Genomic DNA, 21,647 nt, shown 5'->3' on the forward strand with positions numbered 1-21,647 from the left:
CCCAATCCTCGCCCTTGACTCTGTCAGCTCTGGATTCCCCGCTGGCCTGTGCTGTCCAACTCCGCTGCTGGACTCGCTGTTGTACTCGCTGTTGACTTCTCCGTTGAATCCGTTGTTGAATCTGCTGTTGAATCCGCTGTTGAGTCCTCCTTGGCTTAGTCCGTCTTCTTCAGCTCCTCGGTTCACAGTGAATTTCCACGGCAGTGCGCCGTCTTTTAACCCGTTGAGTTTGATAGAGGGAGAAAATGCGCGGAGCACGCCACTCCGTGGTTCTCCCTTCTTCGCGGTACTGAGGGACTTCTTCTACTACTCATGTTTTCTGTTGCTGACTGCTTGGGGACTGTATTACGTATCTTATTGGTCCTCGCAAGCTCCGATTCTTTTCTTGACTGCGTGGGGACTGTATCAGATATTTCATTGGTCCTCACAGGCTTCTATTTTTCTTGTTAGTTGTTTTATCACTTATAATACTAAATTTCTAACTTAAATTATAAGAGTTATGTTACACACGTCATCTTCCAGCCATCCAGCAACATCCGATACGCCTAGCCTGCAACAAAAAAAAAATTAGGAAAACGGTTGACCCTAAAGGACATCCCTGCAACTTCCCGCTACCTCCATACCTAAGTGTAAGATAATATATAAGAAGGTATTCCAATCCTGTAATGCATGATGGGAAATGTGTCAAGCGGTCGCGCCACCATGAGTTTGTCAGACACACTATCCGGCAACTAAAGTATTTTCATTCTAACTCTTGCAATAATAATAAATTTTATTTAATAAATAATCATTGCATAAAAAAATTATTTTCACCCTCTAACAATAATAATAAATAATAATAATTAAGTAAAAACCTTTAAGTAGCTTCTTTTATTGCATCCGTAAATTCTCCGGTTAAACCGGTTTTTCCTAAACGCAGTTTATCATTTACCTCTCATATCTTTACGTTAAGCTCTATCGTGGCGCCTACACTTTTTGATAACTTTTCATTTACCAAGTCCGGGTTCGAAACTCGGCAATTCTAAATATTTTTTTTTTTTTTTTTTTTTTTTACAATTATTCTATAGTTTCATTATAATTTTTATTATTCCAATAGATTTTCAGGTCTTATACTGAATGTATTATTATTATTTATTAATTATTAGTAAAAATAATTAAATTAGAGCTCGTCTAATAACAGGTAAGTAATTAGTATGTATACAGTCATTTTAATTTATTGAAATTTCTATCAAAATGTTATAATAAATATAATGAACAATATCGGGTTATATTAACAATAAAATTTTTCATAATTCAAATGCTACTGGTGGAAAATTTCGAATTCAACGTTACCCTTATGAGGTATCTGATTGTACTTATTAACTGCAAATTATATCTTATCCTAATTAATTAATATTTTTATAGAAATTATAATGACAATTATTTATTCTTAAAAATATTTATTTATGTATGTGTATAGTCAAATGAAAATTTTTAATTTATTTGATTGATACAAGTAGTATAGAATTTCGCGATTGTCATTTATTTAAAAATGTCGATTTTTTTTTCTTAACGTTTTGTTGTTGAGAGTGTGTATTGAAGAGCTAAATTAAGTAAGTATGGATATTTATTTTTTATAAATCTGCATTTGGATAACTTTTTATTGTATGTAACAATCTCTATACTAATATTTATTAACGCAGATCATGGGTGTATGTAGCTTTCCTGACTGTCATAACAGCAGTGAAAAGGGTTTCAAAATGCTGAGGTTTTCTTGTTCAGTTGAGATGGGAAGTAAATGGGCAACTGCTTGTAAAATTTTAAAACCCATTACTGAGAATTCTCGTTTGTGTGAGGTATTTACCACCATCATAAAAAAAGTAACTTGCCTGACGAAAAAAAATCTTGAACCAAAAAAGAAAGCTATTTGAAAAAGAATAATTTTTTTGAGTGAAGAGAACAAATTTTTAATCTAAGATAATACTCTTCGTTTCAGTACATTTTTCTGAATTCAAAAAATTTTTTTTTTGGCTCAAGAAAATTATTATCTTCCACATGGTTTTCTTGTTTCAAGATTTTGTCTCTTTTGGGTCAAGTTAAACTTTTTATCAGTGCATACACGGAAAAAAAGAAGTATAGAAAACGATGAGTTACATCGTAATTCAGGAGTAGACTTTTAATATCTTATCTTTAATAATTTTATTTTATTCTACCTTAAAAAATTTTATTTTAAAATTCTGGTCTTGGATTACGATGTGATTATTATAATAATTTTTGATAAATTTTTTTTTTTTTCTAGTGTATTTCTTTCTAGTGTACCTTATAATATTTTATAAGGTCACTTTATAAATAAAATAATTAATACTTTTTTTTTTCAATTATTAACAGGGTCATTTTAGTAAAGGGTTGTTTGACAGTGACAACCACTCATACAAATTGAAACAAAATGTTTCACCAGACATTTTAATTCCGTCTCCCTTTGATGTTTTTGAAACTGATGATGATAATGATGATCATTATTCAGTAAAAAGCAAGAGACATAAATCTGGGGTGTCCGGATTGATCGTAGGTGAGTGATATGATATCTTTTTAAATTTTTGTATTTCAGAATTATTTAAACGTAAATATAAACATCATTTTACACTTTTTGTGATTACCAAAAAAAAATTTTTTTTCAAAAAAATAATTTGTATGTCTGTTAATTATATATAAGCATATATAATTATATATACTTATATATAATTATATATGATTATATATAACCTCATATACAATTCCATATATAATCATGTATGATTATATATAATTATGTATGATCATATATAATTGTATATAATTATATATGTCATTCCATATATAATCATATATGATTATATACAATTGTATACAATTATATATAATTATATAGAAACATTTTTTCTCGGGAAGAAAGAAAAATTTCTTGACTGGAGAGTAAAATTCTTGGCTCTAGAAAATTTTGGGGTGCCTGAAGGAAGACCAAAGTTGTGTTGGTCAAAGTAAAACTTTTTCTTGAAATTATATTCTTGGTGGAAGTCATTTTTTCTTAATTCAAATTATCATAAATACTTGATACAATATATTTTAATATTTGATCAAGATTTTTAGATACTTTAGGGAAGCAGCACCACCTACTTCAGCTGAGAAAAAAATTTTCTCACCTTGAGAAAATTTTTTTCTTGAATATTTGATACTCATTTTATATTAATTTATCGTACAATTATACATATGAAATTAAAAAAAATGATTCAATATTATTTAATCTTCCCATTTGACGTGTTAATCAATAAAAATATTAATTAAAATTTACTTCTATCTTTATATTAACTTTTTGGAGCAAGAGAGAAATTTTCTCAGGGCAAGAAAATTTACTTCTATCAAGAACTAAATTTTTTGGAGCAGGAAGCTGAGTTTTCTCGAAACAAGAAGATTTTCTTGACTTAAATAAATTTTAATGGATCGAGATACGTATTTCTTAAAGCAAGAGAATTAACTTTATTGGAATAAGTGAAATTTCTTGTGTCAAAAAAAATTTTTTTTTTCGCTCGAGAAAGTAATTAGGAAGAAAAATATTTTCTTGACTCCAGTAAACCTTTTTGTCTGTGTGGATTTTATTTTACTCTGTTAAATTGAAATTTTCATCTGAATGTTATCAACTTTTACTTATTATTTCAATCGATAAATATTTAATTAAAAATTCAGGATTAGAAATCTCTGCAGAAGATGAGAATATTGAAGACACTTAGGAAAATTTAACTGGATGTTTAGACCATCACCCTCACGCGCAATCAAATGATAACGCTGAGAAATCATCACGCGAGTCATTGTTGGAACAACAGATTAATGAGCTTCTTGAAGAAAATGCTTCATTAAAAGCCGAGGTAATGTATCTCAAAATGTAATAATTTATTTACTTATTTTTATCAAACTCTAATTATTGAGTAACCCAAGCAGCACAAAAATTTTTTTGGTAATATTTTGTAGAATTTAAATTGATGTTTCCAAATTTTTTACTTCTTGTTGAATAAAATCTCCTTAAAAGACAATATTTTTTTTGTAGCGCTTGGGAAGCGATTGAATGTTGTTGAAGTAATGAAATATATTTATTTATACAAAGTGAAAAATAATAAATTAACAGACAAAAATTCATTTCAGCTTGCTCTGGTAAATGAAAAATTATCAAGATTTGATGATAACTTGAAGAAGTTTCTGAATCCAGATCAGCTGTTACTTTTAAAAAATAACGCTGCTAAAAATTCAAAACATTGGTCCGAAGAAACTATAAAGAAAGGACTTCGGATTCGCTTGTTAATGGGTACTAAAGCCTACAAAAATTTAAGGGACATTGAAGGGTTTCCCTTACCTGCTTTCTCTACTTTATACAGTCGACTATCTGGCTTAAATTTCGCCCCTGGAACTTTTGATAATATTATTGAATGGCTAGGGGTGAAAATTAAACAAGAACAAGATCAAACTACTCATTATTGCGTATTGGCATTAGATGAGATGTCAATTGACCGTGCTGTTGAGTATGATCGCGCTCTTGGAAAATTTATTGAATTAGTGACACCGGAATTAGCCAGGAATTCAACTGAAGCTGACTCAATGGCTTCTTACGCGATTGCGTTCGTTGCTCGGGGGTTGACAAGTCATTAGAAACAATTAATCGATTATGCATTAACTGGAAAATCTGTTACTTCGGGGGTCTTGTGGAATTATGTCAAACAAATCGTTGAAAAACTGTACCAGCAGGGAATCATCGTGAAATGTATTTCTACGGATGAAAGATCAATCAACGTTGGTATGTGGACATTAAATAGTATTACTTCCAGTCGTTATTTGGTCTCTTTTTTTAACCAGCATCCGTGTAACCCTAATGAACGTCTCCATTGGACCTCTGATGTTCTACACGTACTAAAACGAATTTGGTCACAACTATTAAAGTCCACATTCACTTTAAGTGCGGCTACGGTTGTAGCAAATAATTTAACATCTTCAGAGGTTAATATTACCCACGTTCGACAGCTTGTAGAGTACCAATCACTTGGTGGGCCTGTTCTAGTAAAAAGTTTCACCACTACTATTTTAGACCCATCACAGTTCGATAAAATGCACGTTGGACTGGCTAGAAAAATTTTTAGCTATGAAATGGGACATGCATTAATTCTAGCGGCGCAAACTGGTCTTCTTCCGCAAACAGCTATGACCACTGGGTGGTTTATTTTATTATGCAGTCAGTGGTATGAGTTCATGGTTTGTCGGCACAAAAGTAACTCACTTGGAACTGATGGCGCATCGTTAGAACGAGTAGAGTTTCTGCAGAGCTTTATTGAGATTATCAGAGAACTACAAGTTAGCTCTGATAATAGATGGAAACTGATACAACGGGGCATCATTCTGGCTACTACTACTGCGCTAAAATTACGAGAAGATCTAGTTCTGACAAAAAAATTGGAGTACCTTCTTACGGGGCGTCTGACTTCTAGTTCTGTAGAAAATTTATTTTCTCAGGTTCGAGCTGGTGGTGATATTCACCCTAAACCTCACCAATTACGCTACCGAATGTGCTTGATTGCAGTGGCTCAGTAATTACGTGTCCCTGCGTCTGCATCATATGAAGACGATGATGAGCCGTACTACATTGAATTTCTCAAGCAAAAAAAAAAACTGAACTCCAAACTACTAATGATGATTTACAAAATTTCATTGAAATTTCGGTAAATTGTAAATTATCCGAAATATAAAACTATGGGCTTTATTACCTTTGTGGTTGGGCAGTGTTTGCTTGTGCGAACGGTTGTAATGATTGTGAGGCAGCAATAATCACTTCAGTCCATTTACCTAACGTGAGTACGGCTTGGACGGATGCAATAAATCGAGGAAACTTGAAACATCTGACAGAGGCAGTATATGATACTTTTGAAGACTGTGGAAGAAGTTTTTGCTACTTACAGAAAATTTCTTCTCCATTTGCAATCTGTGCATGAAAAAGTAATGAAGAGTGTCCTGGAAACTGCCGATCAATCATTAGTCTTCCCAAAATTTCATGGTATTCGCGACAAAATACTCGGAAAATTTATCTCATTGCGACTCCATGTTCTCGCAAAAGACATTACAGTGCAACCTGATAATCCCAATGTTGTAGTCTTCAGCTCTAAGAGCACATATATGCGCACGTCAACAAAAACCGTCCGTAAAGTTAATTGTACTACATTATTTATTCTTCTTTCTTAATAAAATTGAGGCTTTCAATTTTTAAAAGTTACTTGCTGGGTAAAAATATTTTATACATATATTAGTCCTTGGAATAAATATATTTTATCTATATATACTGTCCATCATATTTTCTATTGTAATACGTTGAATTTGTTGATTTGATCAATAATAATTTCATATATTTTACACAATAAACTTAAAAAAAAGTACTTGTTTCAATAAATTAAAATGACTGTATACATACTAATTACTTACCTGTTATTAGACGAGCTCTAATCTAATTATTTTTACTAATAATTGATAAATAATAATAATACATTCAGTATAAGACCTGAGAATCTATTGGAAAAATAAAAATTAGAATAAAACTATAGAATAATTGTAAAAAAAAAAAAAAAAAAAAAAAATTAGAATTGCCGAGTTTCGAACCCGGACTTGGTAAATGAAAAGTTATCAAAAATTTAAATATTCACCTGTCCTACATGTTTTTAAATAAAAAAATTAAATTCAGTATCTGTAGGTACTAGCTTGCTATTGATTCAAGTCTTGTAACAAAATTTCAATTTAATTTTAAAAAATCACTACTTATAGACAAAAATATCCAAATTGTAATGAGAAAAATTATTCATAATTAACATTTAATACTTCACCGAAAGTCATGTGTGAATTATATTAGAAACAGTCTAGTATGATAAATTTTGCAATGAATACATGCAGTTACCAAAAAAGTTTTCAAAAAGTTGCTTTGAAACTATCTTCCTTCAAATTTTATTTTATTGCAAGCATTTAAAGCTCAATAACTTTTTACTTGTTAGGATTACGAAAAACTACCTTAGTTCTTTTTTGTAGAAAATTAAATTTCTTACAACAATGATCGACGAAAAATTTAGAAAAAAATTTTTAACTTCCCGCTAAGTAAATTGAAAATTTTCAAGAATCCGTACATCTGTGTGTGTGTGTGTGTGTGTGTGTGTGTGTGTGTGTGTGTGTGTGTGTGTGTGTGTGTGTGTGTGTGTGTGTGTGTGTGTATGTAAACCTCTCGTAACTTTTGAACGGCTTGACGATTTCATCGCGGTTGGTGTCATTCGAAAGGGCTTCGCCAAACTTAGATTTCCTGTAAGTTGGAACCGATTTGGACCAGCAGATTTCGAAAAATTGCAAAAAAAGTTGCAAAAAAAGTTGTTTTTTTTTTTTTCATTTTTTTTAAATATCTCCGAATTGGCTGAATTGATCAACTTCAAAAACTAATCAGCTCTTAACCTTGAAAACCCGCATCGATCGCAAAAAATCTAACTATTGCAGCCGTCCTCATGGCGCAACTTTTAAAAAATTTAGCCATTGTCTAACTCAGTTTGTCGAGCTGAGTCAGAAAATATATATAGTTCAAAAGTTTATATATGTATGTATTTATATATATAACACTGCGAAAGTATTATTAAAAAATCTGATTATGCATAGCAAATCAGTAACGCGCAACAAGTGCCGGTAGCCACGAGGTCTGAGAACCGGAACTGTGAAAAGCGATGATTTTAGCGAAAAAACCACAAGATTAATCTGAAACAAATTCAAATAAAATAACATAGCGAATAAAAGTTGATCAGTTAAATTATTCACAAAAGTGGAGGTTATTAGCACAACAAATATAACAATTCAATAATGGCGATGTATATAGACTCAAAGCGTTGAAACAGTAATGATAATAGTAAAGCGTCTCCTTTTTCGTCAGTTTCTTAAAAAAACTGACGGTGCATGTCCGTGGAGCGAAGCAGCCAATCACATAATTCGTTTTATCGATATGGACACCGATGGCCAATAGTAAAACTCGATAAAACTGGCGTTCTAGTAACGTCAGAGTAACTTGATTTGCACAAGCGTCAGAAAATTAAAGCGTTGAATTTTTCTAATTGGCTAAGAATAGCAGGAACGAGCGTTCGTCAGGTGTGGCTTATGTCTCCCTTGGAGCCCACTAGTGGCGTGTCACTAGCGAGTGGATATGTTCAATGAACACGGGGTAAAACCAATAAACTTCCCAATTTTTTTAAATTTTCAAGTTTCTAAGCAGAAGGTTAAGTATATTATCTCTAAATAATCACTATTTACTACTGATTACAGGATAACAGGCTACAAAGCGGTGACCATATCCTTCAAATAGGAGATGTAAATTTACGAGGGATGGGAAGTGAGCAAGTTGCAACCGTATTACGACAATCAGGGGCACACGTCCGGCTAGTAGTTGCTCGACCTATTGAGCCTACTTCTCCAGATTATCAGGTTTTTAAATATTTTGTATTCATAAAAGACTATATCGAAACTTTTCAGTCACTAGAAGTCATAATAACTAGTTAAAAAAGTTAGGGAAACGGTTGACCCTAAAGGCCATTCCTACAGCTTCCCGCTAATTACTTTATTTATACTTAAGCGCTAAAAATTGCACTTATTACGTTTTTGAGCTCTTCGAGCTCAAAAATATATTTTTCGTTTCATTTTGAGCTCTCCGAGTTCAAAAGTCTGATTGAAGTTTGATGAAACAAAATTTTTGGAATTTTTAAACTGCATTAACTTTTGAATGAATAAACCTATTTCGCGCGGTTGGTGGCATTCAACGCAGTTTTTTTAGCTTCTCAAATAATCATTGAGTTTATAATGATCGAATTCAGAATTTCGAAGTTATAACGAAAAACCTTTTTTAACTTCCCACTAAGAAGATCGAAGATTTTCAAAAATCTGGGAGTTTTCACTCCGTTTTACGAAAATCAAGTTTTCATCGAATCTCGACGTTTCGAAGTTCTAGGAAGCTTACCTGACTATTCTCGTGATAATGTCTGTATGTGTGTGTGTGGGTGGTTTTTTATTCCTTAGGGGGGGGAATCCTTTTTACGGATTCTGGGCATAGCTGTTTGGCCTGGATATGTGGCAACTCGACGCAGCGTCATACTAAAACTCGACGCTGACGCCCCTACCCACTAAACCCTAAACCCCTTTCTCTTCTATCCTCTGATCCCCCATGGTACCGCCGTAAGGCATTTCTTCGGGGGAATGAGCTGCCGCTCTTCCTTCTGGTGGCTAAGATGTTACTTCTTTCTTCTAGATTCTGTCTTTCGCTCTTTTCCTCTCAATGGATCGCAACTCTGTAAGCACTTTTGTAGCAAAAGTGCTTGTGGCGTTCCAGGCAGCTTCTGACGACAACATTGCTTCTACTATTGACTCTGGTTGGGTTCTCTTTTTCAGAATCTTCTCTAACTCATCGCGCTTTTGGTTGAAACGTAGACACACAAAGAAAACATGCTCCGCATCTTTATTGACCCCTGGACAGGACGGGCACTCTAGGGTATCATCGTGCTTCAAGCGGTAAAGATACTTCCGGTAACATCCGTGTCCTGATAACATCTGCGTTAAATAATAGTTGATCTCACCGTGACTCCGGTTGAACCACACATCAATCCAAGGTATGAGACGGTACGTCCACCGACCTTTCTCTGCAGCATTCCACTCCTGTTGCCATCTTGCGATGCTGTGTTACCGTTCTTCCCTTCTAAGTTCTTCGGGGCTCAGTGTGGTTAACCTCAGAGTTAGTCTTAATAGACCGTCATACATAATATTCCACAGGAGCGGGCCTAGAAATGAACCTTGTAGTACACCTCCAGTAATATCATACTCCCTCGGACCGTTCTTCGTGTCATACTTCAGGACCCTGTTTTCAAAGTAGCTTGCTACGATCTTAAGAAGGTATTCTAGTACATTCTTCTCTTGGAGGGCCTGCATGATGCATTCCCAATTGGCGGAGTTGAAGGCGTTTATGATATCTAGAGTAACCACCAGGCAATACTTCTTCGTTCCATCCTTCCATCTGGTTCCTGCAATTGCTTCCTTGGCCGTATCAAAAACCAGTTTGATTGCGTCCAGGGTTGATCATCCTTTCCGAAATCCATACTGATTGTCTGCCAGGAGTGGGTCGACTACTGCTTCAATTCTCTGGTGAATTATGCGTTCAAATATCTTACCCGCTGTATGTAGCATGCAAAGTGGGCGGTAAGATGACGGTTCATCCGGTGGCTATTTCCCTTTAGGAAGCAGCACTAACCGTTGCTGTTTCCACTTTTGAGAAAAATCCCTTCTTTGAGGCAGGTGATGTAAACATCCAGGAATAATGCCGGTGCTGCCTTTATAGCTGTTTTTAAGGCAATATTAGAGATTCCGTCTAATCCTGGTGCTTTATTATTCCCTACGCGGTTGCAAGCCTCCGTCAGTTCTTCTTCCATGACAGGTAGAATGTCCTCCAGTTCGCCTTGAGCTAACTGGTAATGAAGCTCGCGTTGCTGCGAAAACAGCGCGGTAACGATTCTCTGCAGAAGTTGTGGGCACGTGGGTGCTGGCATATGTTTGACTTTTAGGCGAGTCATGACCACCTTATAAAGTCTACCCCACAAGTCTTTGTCCATCTCGTTGATGAGCTCTTTCCAACATTGCCTCTTACTATCCTTGATGGCTTTGTTCAATGATCGACGAGCTTTTTTGTACTCTGCGACTAGCTCCGCAGAATTAGGTTGTCGATAGCCACGCTGGGATATTCTTCTTTGCTTTAGACACTCTTTCCAAAGAACGCTGATGTGGTCGTTCCAACGCTGCGTTTTCGGACCATACTTGCGTCACAGGCCTGGTGTAAATTAACTTAACATTAAATATTTATTTATACCGGATCTGGGTGTTGAAAAGAAATTATAAACACTTATTCGTGGTTTTCTCGTTTATTATATAAAATATCACAGTTTAAAATTAGTGAACACTTGACTCTTAATAACTATCATAAATTTAACTTCTTAATTTATTTGAACTATTTAATTAAGTAATACGAGAATTATTATTAAATTAAGTATTTGAAAGTACTGTAATTATAATCATAAAGACGAGTTATCAATATGTTGGCACCATACACAAATATCAATTTAAGGTTTAATAAGAGCGTTGAGTTAGTCAATTTTACCAAGATTTGAATACGAGCTCAGATTTAATTAATTGCATGAGTTTGTTGATCTATTATTTTATCACAATAAAAATTATTAATGACGCGACAATAGTTAGTACGAGCGATGATACGAGTGAAGAGCACGGAGGAGAGTCAGAACGCGAACTGAACTCAGCAGTCACAAGAGAGGCTTGAATAAAGGCAAGAGATTATAAGATTATTTGCATACCTAGTGATCAGTGACGTCACCTCATCCAGGTATGACAACGACTTGAACTGAAGACAATTTTAATTAATGAGTCATGCAGGTATTATATTATTAAGACTGAATATTATTTAATCTCTTGTGAATGCTGATTCAAAATGTAAAATAATTTATATAGTATGTAAAGCATGATCCCGAGGTACCGGCATAACAACAATCGAGAGGTTACGTTTTTAATTATTATTATTAACCAATTCATTATTATTAAATTATTATGAAGGACACGAAATTGGTACCTGAATTTCCGATGGTGGAGAATTGTCCTGGATGAGTCGTTGAGTAGATTTGTACAAGATGCACTGGATAATTGGAATTCCGTTATGAACACTTTATAAATACTGAGCACGTGTAGTTAGCCACCGCGTGTAGATTAATTGTGCCGGTTGGCGCGTAATCGTCTATCTGCCTCGGGGAGTTGACTATCAGGGTGCGCGTCAGTCGCAGCACCACTGATGCAGTAGCGTGCGAATTTACCAAGTGTTCTGGCGCGAACATTTGGTATTTACGCAACATTCCGCCCGCCATCAGGAACAGGGTTGCTGATTGAGTCCTTGATTGATCCATTGGATTGGTGAAACGATTGGAGATGTCCTAGGCATCTGGCTCTGGAGCAAGTGGCAGGAGTGCGAGCTTGGAGATTGGTCGAGTGAGAGTGGCATTGACCGTTTGAATGGTTACCACTCTGGTCAGATTGTCCTTTCCAGGGTGCAGAGCAATTACCTTGGCTAGTGGCCACTGTGTTGGAGGAGTTCGTTCATCCGTGAGCAGGACTAGTGAGCCGAGTTGAATGTCATGGCGAGCCTGGTGCCACTTGGTACGGGCCAATTGACGTTGGATATAGCTGTTGGACCAGTGTCTCCAAAAATGTTGAACACGTTGTTGAATGAACTGCCATCTGGATAGCCTTGAGACATCCGTGTCGATGAGTGAAGGTTCAATGATGGCGTTGAGTGGTCTTCCGATGAGAAAATGACCTGGAGTGAGTGATGATAGATCCTGAGGGTCATCTGAAAGAGCCTCCATGGGTCGTGAGTTGAGAATCGCCTCCACCTGTGTCAGAAGAGTTGTAAATTCCTCAAACGTGAATGATGATTCTCCAATGGTTCGAGTTAGATGGTGTTTCAGTGATTTCACAGCTGCCTCCCACTTTCCACCCATGTGAGGAGCTGCTGGTGGATTGAAATGCCATGTTCTCTGATGTACTGTGGCCCAATCGAGTAGATCTCTTGATTCCTGAGTTCCTTGGACGAAGAGTCGTTTGATTTCTGAGTATGCGCCTTGAAACGTTGTCCCACAGTCGCTGTAGAGTGATGTGCAGACACCTCGACGATGGATGAATCGTCTGAGAGCTGCGATGAATCCTGATGATGAATAATCACTGACGAGATCCAGATGGACTGCTGAAGTAGTCAAGCAGACGAACACACAGATCCAGCCTTTGTATACCTTTGATCCTCTTCCTTTCCAAGATTTAATTGATACTGGACCAGCGTAATCAACTCCTGTATGTGAGAATGGTGGGATGGAGTGACACGTTGAGCTGGTAGCTGTCCCATTAATTGTTGAGCTCGAACACTTCGATGTCGAGCACAGACGAGACATTTGAGAATGTGTGAGCGAACAGGTTGACGTCCACCGATGATCCAATATCGTTGACGAGTGCATGCTAGGGTGAGTTGAGTTCCACCATGCATGGTACGCTGATGAGCATCAGAGATGATGAGCCGAGTCAGAGCAGCATCACGAGGTAAAATTGCAGGGTGCTTTTGTTGATCAGAGTCTGGAGCATTTTCCAGCCTCCCTCCTACACAAATGATGCCATCGGTGTCTTGAAAGGCAACCAATCGGGCAAACGGGTGATCCTTAGGCCATGATACTTGTTTTGCGAGTAGTTGGAGCTCAGAATGAAAGTGAACTCGCTGAGTTTCCTTGATGCAGAATTGAAGTGCTAGGTTGATTTCTTGAGACGTGATTGGATGGATCAAAGTTGAGTTTGGTTTGCGCTGGATCATGTCGCGCACTCTCCAACATATTGCTGTGACTCTGAGCATGCGCAGCAACGGGATTGGGCGTTCCATGATTTTCCATGTTGATTCCAAGGGCTGAGCTGAAACGTAGAATGCCTTGATTGGACGTTCTTCTAATTGACCATCTGCATCGAGGTGAATTGGGCTGGTTGGCCAGGACGATGAATCTCTGAGTAGCCATGGTGGGCCAGACCACCATAGTCGATGATCCTTGAGTTGAGCTGTTGTCAAGCCTCGAGTTGCACAATCTGCTGGATTTTCCGTGCCAGGGACAAACTTCCAGTGGCCATCTGGAACTAGATCTTGAATAAATGACACCCGATTCCTGACAAAGTCTTTCCAACGAGACGGATGTGAGTGTATCCACGTGAGTGTGATTGACGAGTCGGTCCATAAGTATGTCGGTACTTGAGTATATTCAAGAGTTGTCTGGCAATGCTTGACTAGTTTTGCCAACATGTGAGCAGCGGTGAGTTCCAAGCGTGAAATAGTTAAATGTTTTAACGGTGCCACCTTGGTCTTGGAGCAAAGCAGCGTAACCTTTGCTTCTTGGGAATGATCTGCTGGTAGGACCTTGATGAATACTACTGCCGCCATCGCCAATTGCGATGCATCGGAGAATCCATGGATTTCTAGAGTTGAAGTCGTGGACGAGTGGATCCATCTGGGAATCTTGATGATGTTGATCATGTTGAGTTGTTTCTTGAATGATATCCACTTATGCCGAAGATCAGCTGACAGTGGAATATCTTCATGTCTGTTTGTTTGTTTTCTGGAGTGCCTCTTTAAATACTGGGCACCTGGATGCGCCGGCATGATGAGCCGCGTTTTCCGCACTTTGGTCCGCGCATAATACACATTTCGCTGGGTTTTTGCATTTAGCAATCTTGTGTCCCTCTTGTCCGCACCTAATACATAGCTTAAACCGATCTACATTGCTCTTGCACTGGGATCCATGGTGTCCAAAGTGCCAGCACTTGAAACATTGGATTGGTCTCCTCGTAGCTCTGATTCGGCAGTTGGCCCAGCCGATCCAGACTTTACCGCTTCCTGTCAATATCTTGCGCGCTGCAGCTGCTGGTAGCGTCACAACAGCTGTCTGAGTACCTCTGTAGGCCTTACGAATCTTAATTGTCCCTAGTGGTATCTCGCAGGTTTCTCCGATTATAGTTCGCAAGGCAGCCTGAATATCCTCCTTGGTTGTGGTATCGTCAAGATCTCGGATTTCGAAGTATTCCTGTGTTCCTTTGCAGATTACCTTCGCGTCTTCTTGGAGAATGAATCCCGCGATGGTCTTCTGCAAGGCTTGGCCTCGGTCAGTGCTCTTCCTCGAAAGCGTAATCAGCAAGCTCCCGGTCCTAGTTTTTTGGATCTTATCCACTGTAGTACGGCCCTGTTTGTCAGGGACGTCTTGCTTTATTCGCTTCAGAATCTCAGCATACTTTGTCGTCTCTGCTGGGCGGATGATCAGTGCGTCCGGCCTGATCCGTTTGCGTGGTCTTTTCCGCTTAGGCTGTGGCCTGGGCTCCTTCGGCGGTTGCTTCTGGAGCTTTTCTTTTGCTTGCTCTCTCTTAGACTTCCTTGACTGGACTTTTTGCCACTCATTCACCTCCTTTTTTCCGCCGTTCTGTGTTACCGCGTTTTTCGAAGGACTTGATTTAAGGTCCTTCTTCTTCTTAGTACGGCTGGTCATTGAGTCTGGGGAATTTCGCTCCTTCCTTTTCCCAGGCCTGATATCAGTTCCAGTTTCCTCTCTGTCTTTGACAACTAACTCGACGTCACCCTCACCACCTGTGTCCATCTCTTCGACAAACGTATCGGCTTTTGCAGGTGAAACCGCTGTCGCACTCGTCTTCATCACGACATTACCGTTTTGCTGTTGGATGTTCTGCCACTCTTTGTCCAGTTTCTTGAACCTTCTCAGGGCACTGCAGATGTTCGTCGACTTCGACTTGATCTCCTTGTGGACATTTTGCTTGGTTTGGAGAAAGTCCTGCAGTCCACTGACTAGCTTCTCCAGATGTACCAGAGCATCTGTCCTCTTCATCTTTGCACTAAGTAGCAGTGCGTCTTGCTGGGCATGAGGCCCGTTTTCACTCTTGTTTGTTTCCTGTGAATTAATCATACTTGTTGATTTACCAGCGCATCGTACGGAGTGGAGCGGGTTGCCAAAACTAGGAACGGTTGTACCCTCGGAGATAGTAATCCTACTCCAGTTCCCTGAGGCCTAGCCGACACTTAGCCAGTCCCGGAGTACACGGACGGACTAGACTCACTCAGAGCGGTGAAGATTCCGATCTCTAACACTCACTGCGTACTTCCTGATCAAGGCCCGAAGTGGCTAGCTCCTGATCCACTGCTGCAACTTACACCTCGGCCGAGCAAGCTCACATCAGCCGTAGCCTGCATCGTCGGAAACTACGATACAGGTTCCGGTCACTCCCAGTGGGTCACAGCAGAGAACGATCGTCTTGCTAGGTCAGTTAGTGTGACCAACCCATTACAGGGGATTTTTGTCCACGGGAGTTTATTTTGTTTGGTTATTTTGCTTGGCTCCTACCCGCTGTACCTCATCAACTAAGATATTAAGTGTAATCCAAGGACAGCGAGCATCCTCCCATCCGCTCGTGGAGACGCGTTCGGTAGCAGTTTCTTCTCAGCCCCGAATGTGTGTGTGTGCACGTGTATGTGTGTGTGTGTGCGAGTGTGTGTGTGTTTTTTTTTTTTTAAGGGGGGGGGGGGATCCTTTTTACGGATTCTAGGCATAACTGTTTGGCCTGGATATGTGGCGACTCGACGCTGTGTCATACCAAAACTCGATGCTAGCGCCCCTACCCACTAAGCCCTAAACCCCTTTTCCTCTTTTCCCTAATCCCTCATGGAAACCGCCGTTAGCCATTACTTCGTGAGGGGAGGATCTAGCTACTGCTCTTTCTTCTGGTAGCTAAGGTGTTGTTTTACATTTCTTCTAGTTGTTGTCATTTGCTCTTCTTCTTTCGATGGAACGCAAGTCTATAAGGACTTCTGTTGCAAATGTGCTGATGGCGTTCCAGGAGGCTCTCGATGACAACATTGCTTCTACTATTGTCTCTGGTTGGATTTTCTTCTTTAGGATCATCTCCAGCTCATCTCGCTGTGGGTAAAATCGTGGGCACTCAAAGAAAACGTGCTCCGCGTCTTCATTGATTCCTGGGCAGGACGGGCACTCCGGTGAATCATCATGCTTGAAGCGGTGAAGATACGTCCGAAAACATCCATGTCCTGACAACAACTGCGTCAGATAGTAATTGACCTCGCCATGACTTCGGTTTAGCCAAACGTCGATCTTCGGTATGAAACAGTGTGTCCATCTCCCTGTTATCGCGGCGTCCCACTGCGATTGCCATCGTGGGATGCTGTTCTGCCGTTCTTTAGCTCTGAGTTCCTCGGCACTTTGTGCGGTTGTCCTCTTTCGTTGGTAAAGGTTCCGTCTTTCCTCAGCTAGGACTCTGAGCGGCAAAGTTCCGGAAATGACACACACTGCTTCCTCTGATATTGTTCGAAAGGCGCTGGCTACTCTTAGCGCGCTCAGTCGGTGTACTGGACATGCTTTCCTCCATGATTCTTGGATCTCAAATGCGTCGGCCCAAATGGATATACCATATGTCAGGACCGATGTAACTACTGATGATAGCAATGACCTCCTTGTCTGCTTCGGGCCACCGATGTTGGGCATCAATCGTACTAGGTTGGCTACTACTGCTGATGCTTTGGCGGTCACGTGTTCAACTTGTTGTTTGCAGTTAAGTCGGGCATCGAGCATCACTCCCAGATATCGAATGAATGGTTGGGATGTGATTTCTTGGTCTCCGACGTTTAGATTGATCGTTTCCACCACTTTTCTGCTAGTGATAAGTACAGCCTTGGTCTTCTGTTTAGCCAGTTGTAGATTTACTGTGTCCATCCACTGGTTAATTCGCTTAAAGGTGATAGCGAACATATGTTTTATCTCATCAAGATGCTTGGCGACGATTACTATGGCTACGTCGTCCGCGTACGCTACCAGTTTGACATTTCTTGGTAGTTTCAGTCTCAGCAATCCGTTGTACATGACATTCCAGAGAAGTGGACCGAGAACAGAACCCTGCGGTACACCTCCAGTAACATCGTACTCCTTTGGACCATTCTTCGTGTCATATCTCAGGACTCTATCTGTGAAGTAGCTAGCGACTATCCTTCGTAGGTATCCTGGTACGTTTATCTCTTGAAGGGCTTGCATGATGCAATCCCAGTTGGCGGAGTTGAAGGCATTTTTTATGTCTAAAGTTGCCACCAGGCAATATTTCTTCGTTCTCCCCTTCCATCTGTTACCGGCGATTGCGTCTTTGGCTATACCGACAACCAGGTTGATCGCGTCCAGGGTTAATCGTCCTTTCCGAAATCCGTACTGATTGTCTGCTAAGAGTGGATCGAGAACTGCTTCTATCCTTTGGTGGATTATACGTTCTAGTATCTTACCGGCTGTATCCAGCATGCAGAGTGGACGATAAAATGACGGTTCTTCCGGTGGCTTTTTCCCTTTAGGAAGTAGTACCAGCCGTTGTTGTTTCCACTTCCGAGGAAAAATCCCTTCCTTCAAGCAGATGTTGTAGACATCGAGGAATAACGCTGGCGCTGCTTTCATAGATGTTTTCAAGGCAATATTAGGGATTCCGTCCAATCTCGGTGCTTTATTATTCCCGACGTGGTTACAAGCTTCCATCAGTTCTTTTTTCGTGACAGGTGGAATATCATTCAGTTCGTCCTGTGTCAACAGATAGTTAAAAACGCTCTGTCGTGGAAACAGCACAGTCACGATTTTCTGTAAGAGTTGAGGTAGGAGACAGCATTGGCTGATATTTCAGGTGTGCCATGACTACCTTGTAAGGTCTACTCCACAAGTCTTTGTCCACCTCGTTGATTAGCTCTTTCCAGCAGTTCTTCTTGCTATCCTCGATGGCTTTGTTTAAATGTCAACGAGCTTTCTTGTATTCTGCGACTAGTTCCGCTGAGTCAGGCCGCCGATAACCACGCTGAGATATTCTTCTTTTCTTGAGACACTCTTTCCGTAGGAAGCTGATGTGTTCGTTCCACCAGTGCACCGAAGGTCTTTGGTTCATGCCCCGTTTACGGGGCATGCAGATGTCACAAGCCTGGGTCACTCTCTTCATCAAGTCCTTGATCATTTCTTCTGCAGATCCAGTAGTAAGCGGTTCACTATTTAGGGCAGCTGCTAGAGCACCTGGGTCAAAGGATTTCACCTTCCACCCAACGATGTCAAGTTTCTTAGCCGGTCTTCTAGGATTCTGGTCCTTTGATACTTCCCAGAGAATCGCATAGTGATCGCTGGCCGTGTAGATCTCCATCACCTTCCAGTCGTAGTTTTCTCTGATGAGGCTGCTGCTGACAAAAGTAAGATCCACAATAGAACTTGCGTCTCCTTTAGTGAACGTCGGCGCATCGCCGCTGTTTAACAATAATACATCTAACGTAGAAAAAGCTTCCAGTAGTTCTTCACCTCAAGCGTTGGTGTGTTTGCTGCCCCATTCCACTGCCCAGGCGTTGAAGTCTCCAGCTATTGCCACTGGGTAGTACTGCTTCGCGTCCTCCGTCAGTCGATCCAGAAAGTCCATGAATTCAACAATAGTGAGGCTAGGTGGTGCGTAGCAGCTGTAAAAGCGGATGCCATCTACCGATGCTGCTACAAAGCCGGCGTTGCCATTGTTAACGACACTTTGGAAGGGGAGCTTGCGACAGGACCATATGACAGCTTTTGTGGTGCAGTCAGTTTCCCATGGTTGGCCGCCGAGGTGTTTATACGGTTCCGATATAAGCACAAGGTCAAGCTTCTCTCCACGTACTGTCTGCATGAGCAAATCATGTGCCGCCTTACAGTGGTTGATGTTTAGCTGCAGTATTCTCATTTTCATTTATCAGTTATCTTCTTGAGTGCCTCTTGGTATACTGGGCATCTGCTTGTGCCGGCATGATGGGCGTTATTCTCTGTACCGGGTTGATCCGCATACAGTGCGCATTTAGCAGGCTTATTACAATCGGTGATTTTGTGTCCCTCTTCTCCACATTTAATGCAAAGTTTGGAGCGGTCGACTTCACTTGTGCACTGAACCGCACGGTATCCAAAATGCCAGCATTTATAACATCGGACTGGTCTTAGTACTGTTCTAATACGACAATTGGTCCAGCCGATCCTAATCTTGCCGTGTTCTCCTACCACTTTCTGCGCTACCGTTGCTGCCAGAGTCACTGCCACAATTTGTGTTCTGCTTCGTAAGACCTTACGAATTTTAATGGCCTCTACTGTTATACCACAATCGTTTTCAGCTGCCTCTTGTAAAGCTGTTAGAATGTCATCTTTAGTTGTAGTATCGTCAATATCGCGAATTTCCAGGTCTTCTTCAGGTCCTGTACTAATGACATTTGCGTCCTCCTTAAGTATTCCCACGATAGTCTTCTGCAGGTCTTTACCTCTATCACTACTGCCTTTCGACAGCGTGATGAGAATGTTCCCTGTCGCGGTCCTGCGTATCTTCTCGACTGTGTTGCGGACCTGATCTGGGCGAACGTCCGCCTTGATCCGTGTAAGTATTTTAGAATACTTATCTTTGTTCGCTGGACGGATAATAAGTGCCTCCGGTCCCGTTGCTGTTTTTCTTGGCTTCTGGTTCGGCTTCGGTGGAGGCACCAGAGGTTTTTATGGGGGCAGTTTCCTGCGCTCCTTCTTCATGTCCTTTCTGGACTGCACCTTTTCCCAGCCTGGCTTCTTGTTCTGTTCACCAGAGTTTTGTGGAAGATGCTTAACCACTTCCTGCTTCTTGATGGAATGACCAGGTCCAAGGTCTTTCATCTTCTTGGGAGTATGAAAAGCTCCGCCTTCGGGAGAACGAATTTTTCTTTTCAACTTCCTCAGGATGCGGCCGTCTTGGTCAAAGGATTCAGTCTCTGCCGTTGTGATAGTTTCACTTTCTTCTTCAGCGACTGATTCTCCGTCACCTTCGGCTCCAGTGTCCATCGCTTCTTCAACAACCACTTGACTGTTTCTCTCCGATGTAGAACAAGGGATGCGGTGTAATGATGAGCGCCATTCTTCGTCCAGTTTTTTGAAACGTTGAAGTCCGTTCGCTACACTAGTCGTCTTGTTTTTTATCTCCTTGTGGATGTTGACCTTTGACTGAACAAAAACATTTAACTCGCTGGTCAGTTTCTCTAGGCGTTCCAACGCTTGTGACCGCTCCATTTCAGCGCTCATTTCAATCGCTGCTTGTTGGGCATGTAGCCCGTTTCCACTCTTGTTTGTTTCCTGTGGGTTACTCATACTTTTTTGATTTACCAGCGCATCGTACAGAGTGGAGCGGGTTGTCATAACTAGGAACGGGTGTACCCTCGAAGATAGTACTCCTACCCCAGTTCCCTGAGGCCTAGCCGACACTTAGCCAGTCCCGGAATACACGGACGGACTAGACTCGCTCGGAGCGGTAAAGATTCCGATCTCTGACACTCGCTGCGTACTTCCTGATCAAGGCCCGAAGTGGCTGGCTCCTGATCCACTGCTGCAACTTTCACCTCGGCAGAGCAAGCTCACATCAGCCGTGGCCTGCATCGTCGGAAACTGCGATACAGGTTCCGGACACTCCCAGTGAGTTACAGCAGGAATCAATCGTCTTGCTAGGTCAGTTAGTGTGACCAACCCATTAAAGGGGAGATTTGTCCACGGGAGCTTATTTTGTTTGGTTATTTTGCTTGGCTCCTACCCGCTGTACCTCATCAACTAAGAGATTAAGTGTCATCCAAGGACAGCGAGCGTTCTCCCATCCGCTCGGGGAGACGCGCCCGGTAGCAGTATCTCTTCTGCCCCGAGTGTGTGTGTGTGTGTATGTGTATGTTTGAATGTGGATGTATAAGAAGTAAACCTCTTATAACTTTTGAACGGCTTGACCGATTTGATCGCGGTTGGTGCCATTCAAAAGGGCTTTGCCAAACTTAGATTTCCTTACAATTCAAACCAATTCGGACCCATAGATTTTGAGAAATTTAGAGAAATCTAAAAAAAAATAGGAAAAAAAGTTTTTTCAAAAGTGGTTTTTTTGGAATAACTTTTAAACGGATTTACCGATCTACCAATTTACCGATCAATTCCAAAAAC

General features: G+C 40.4%; 1 protein-coding gene across 1 annotated transcript in view; it reads left to right on the forward strand.

Annotated features, from left to right (window-relative positions):
- The window catches only part of LOC123275345 (patj homolog), a gene marked incomplete in the record, with an annotated part of 555,954 nt that overhangs the window by 136,526 nt on the left and 397,781 nt on the right, over positions 1 to 21,647 (forward strand). The window contains 1 exon segment of the mRNA XM_044743428.1: positions 8,326 to 8,484. Coding sequence (XP_044599363.1) covers positions 8,326 to 8,484 — 159 coding nt within the window.

This window comes from Cotesia glomerata, linkage group LG1 (assembly GCF_020080835.1).
Source record: "Cotesia glomerata isolate CgM1 linkage group LG1, MPM_Cglom_v2.3, whole genome shotgun sequence".
Taxonomy (NCBI): domain Eukaryota; kingdom Metazoa; phylum Arthropoda; class Insecta; order Hymenoptera; family Braconidae; genus Cotesia; species Cotesia glomerata.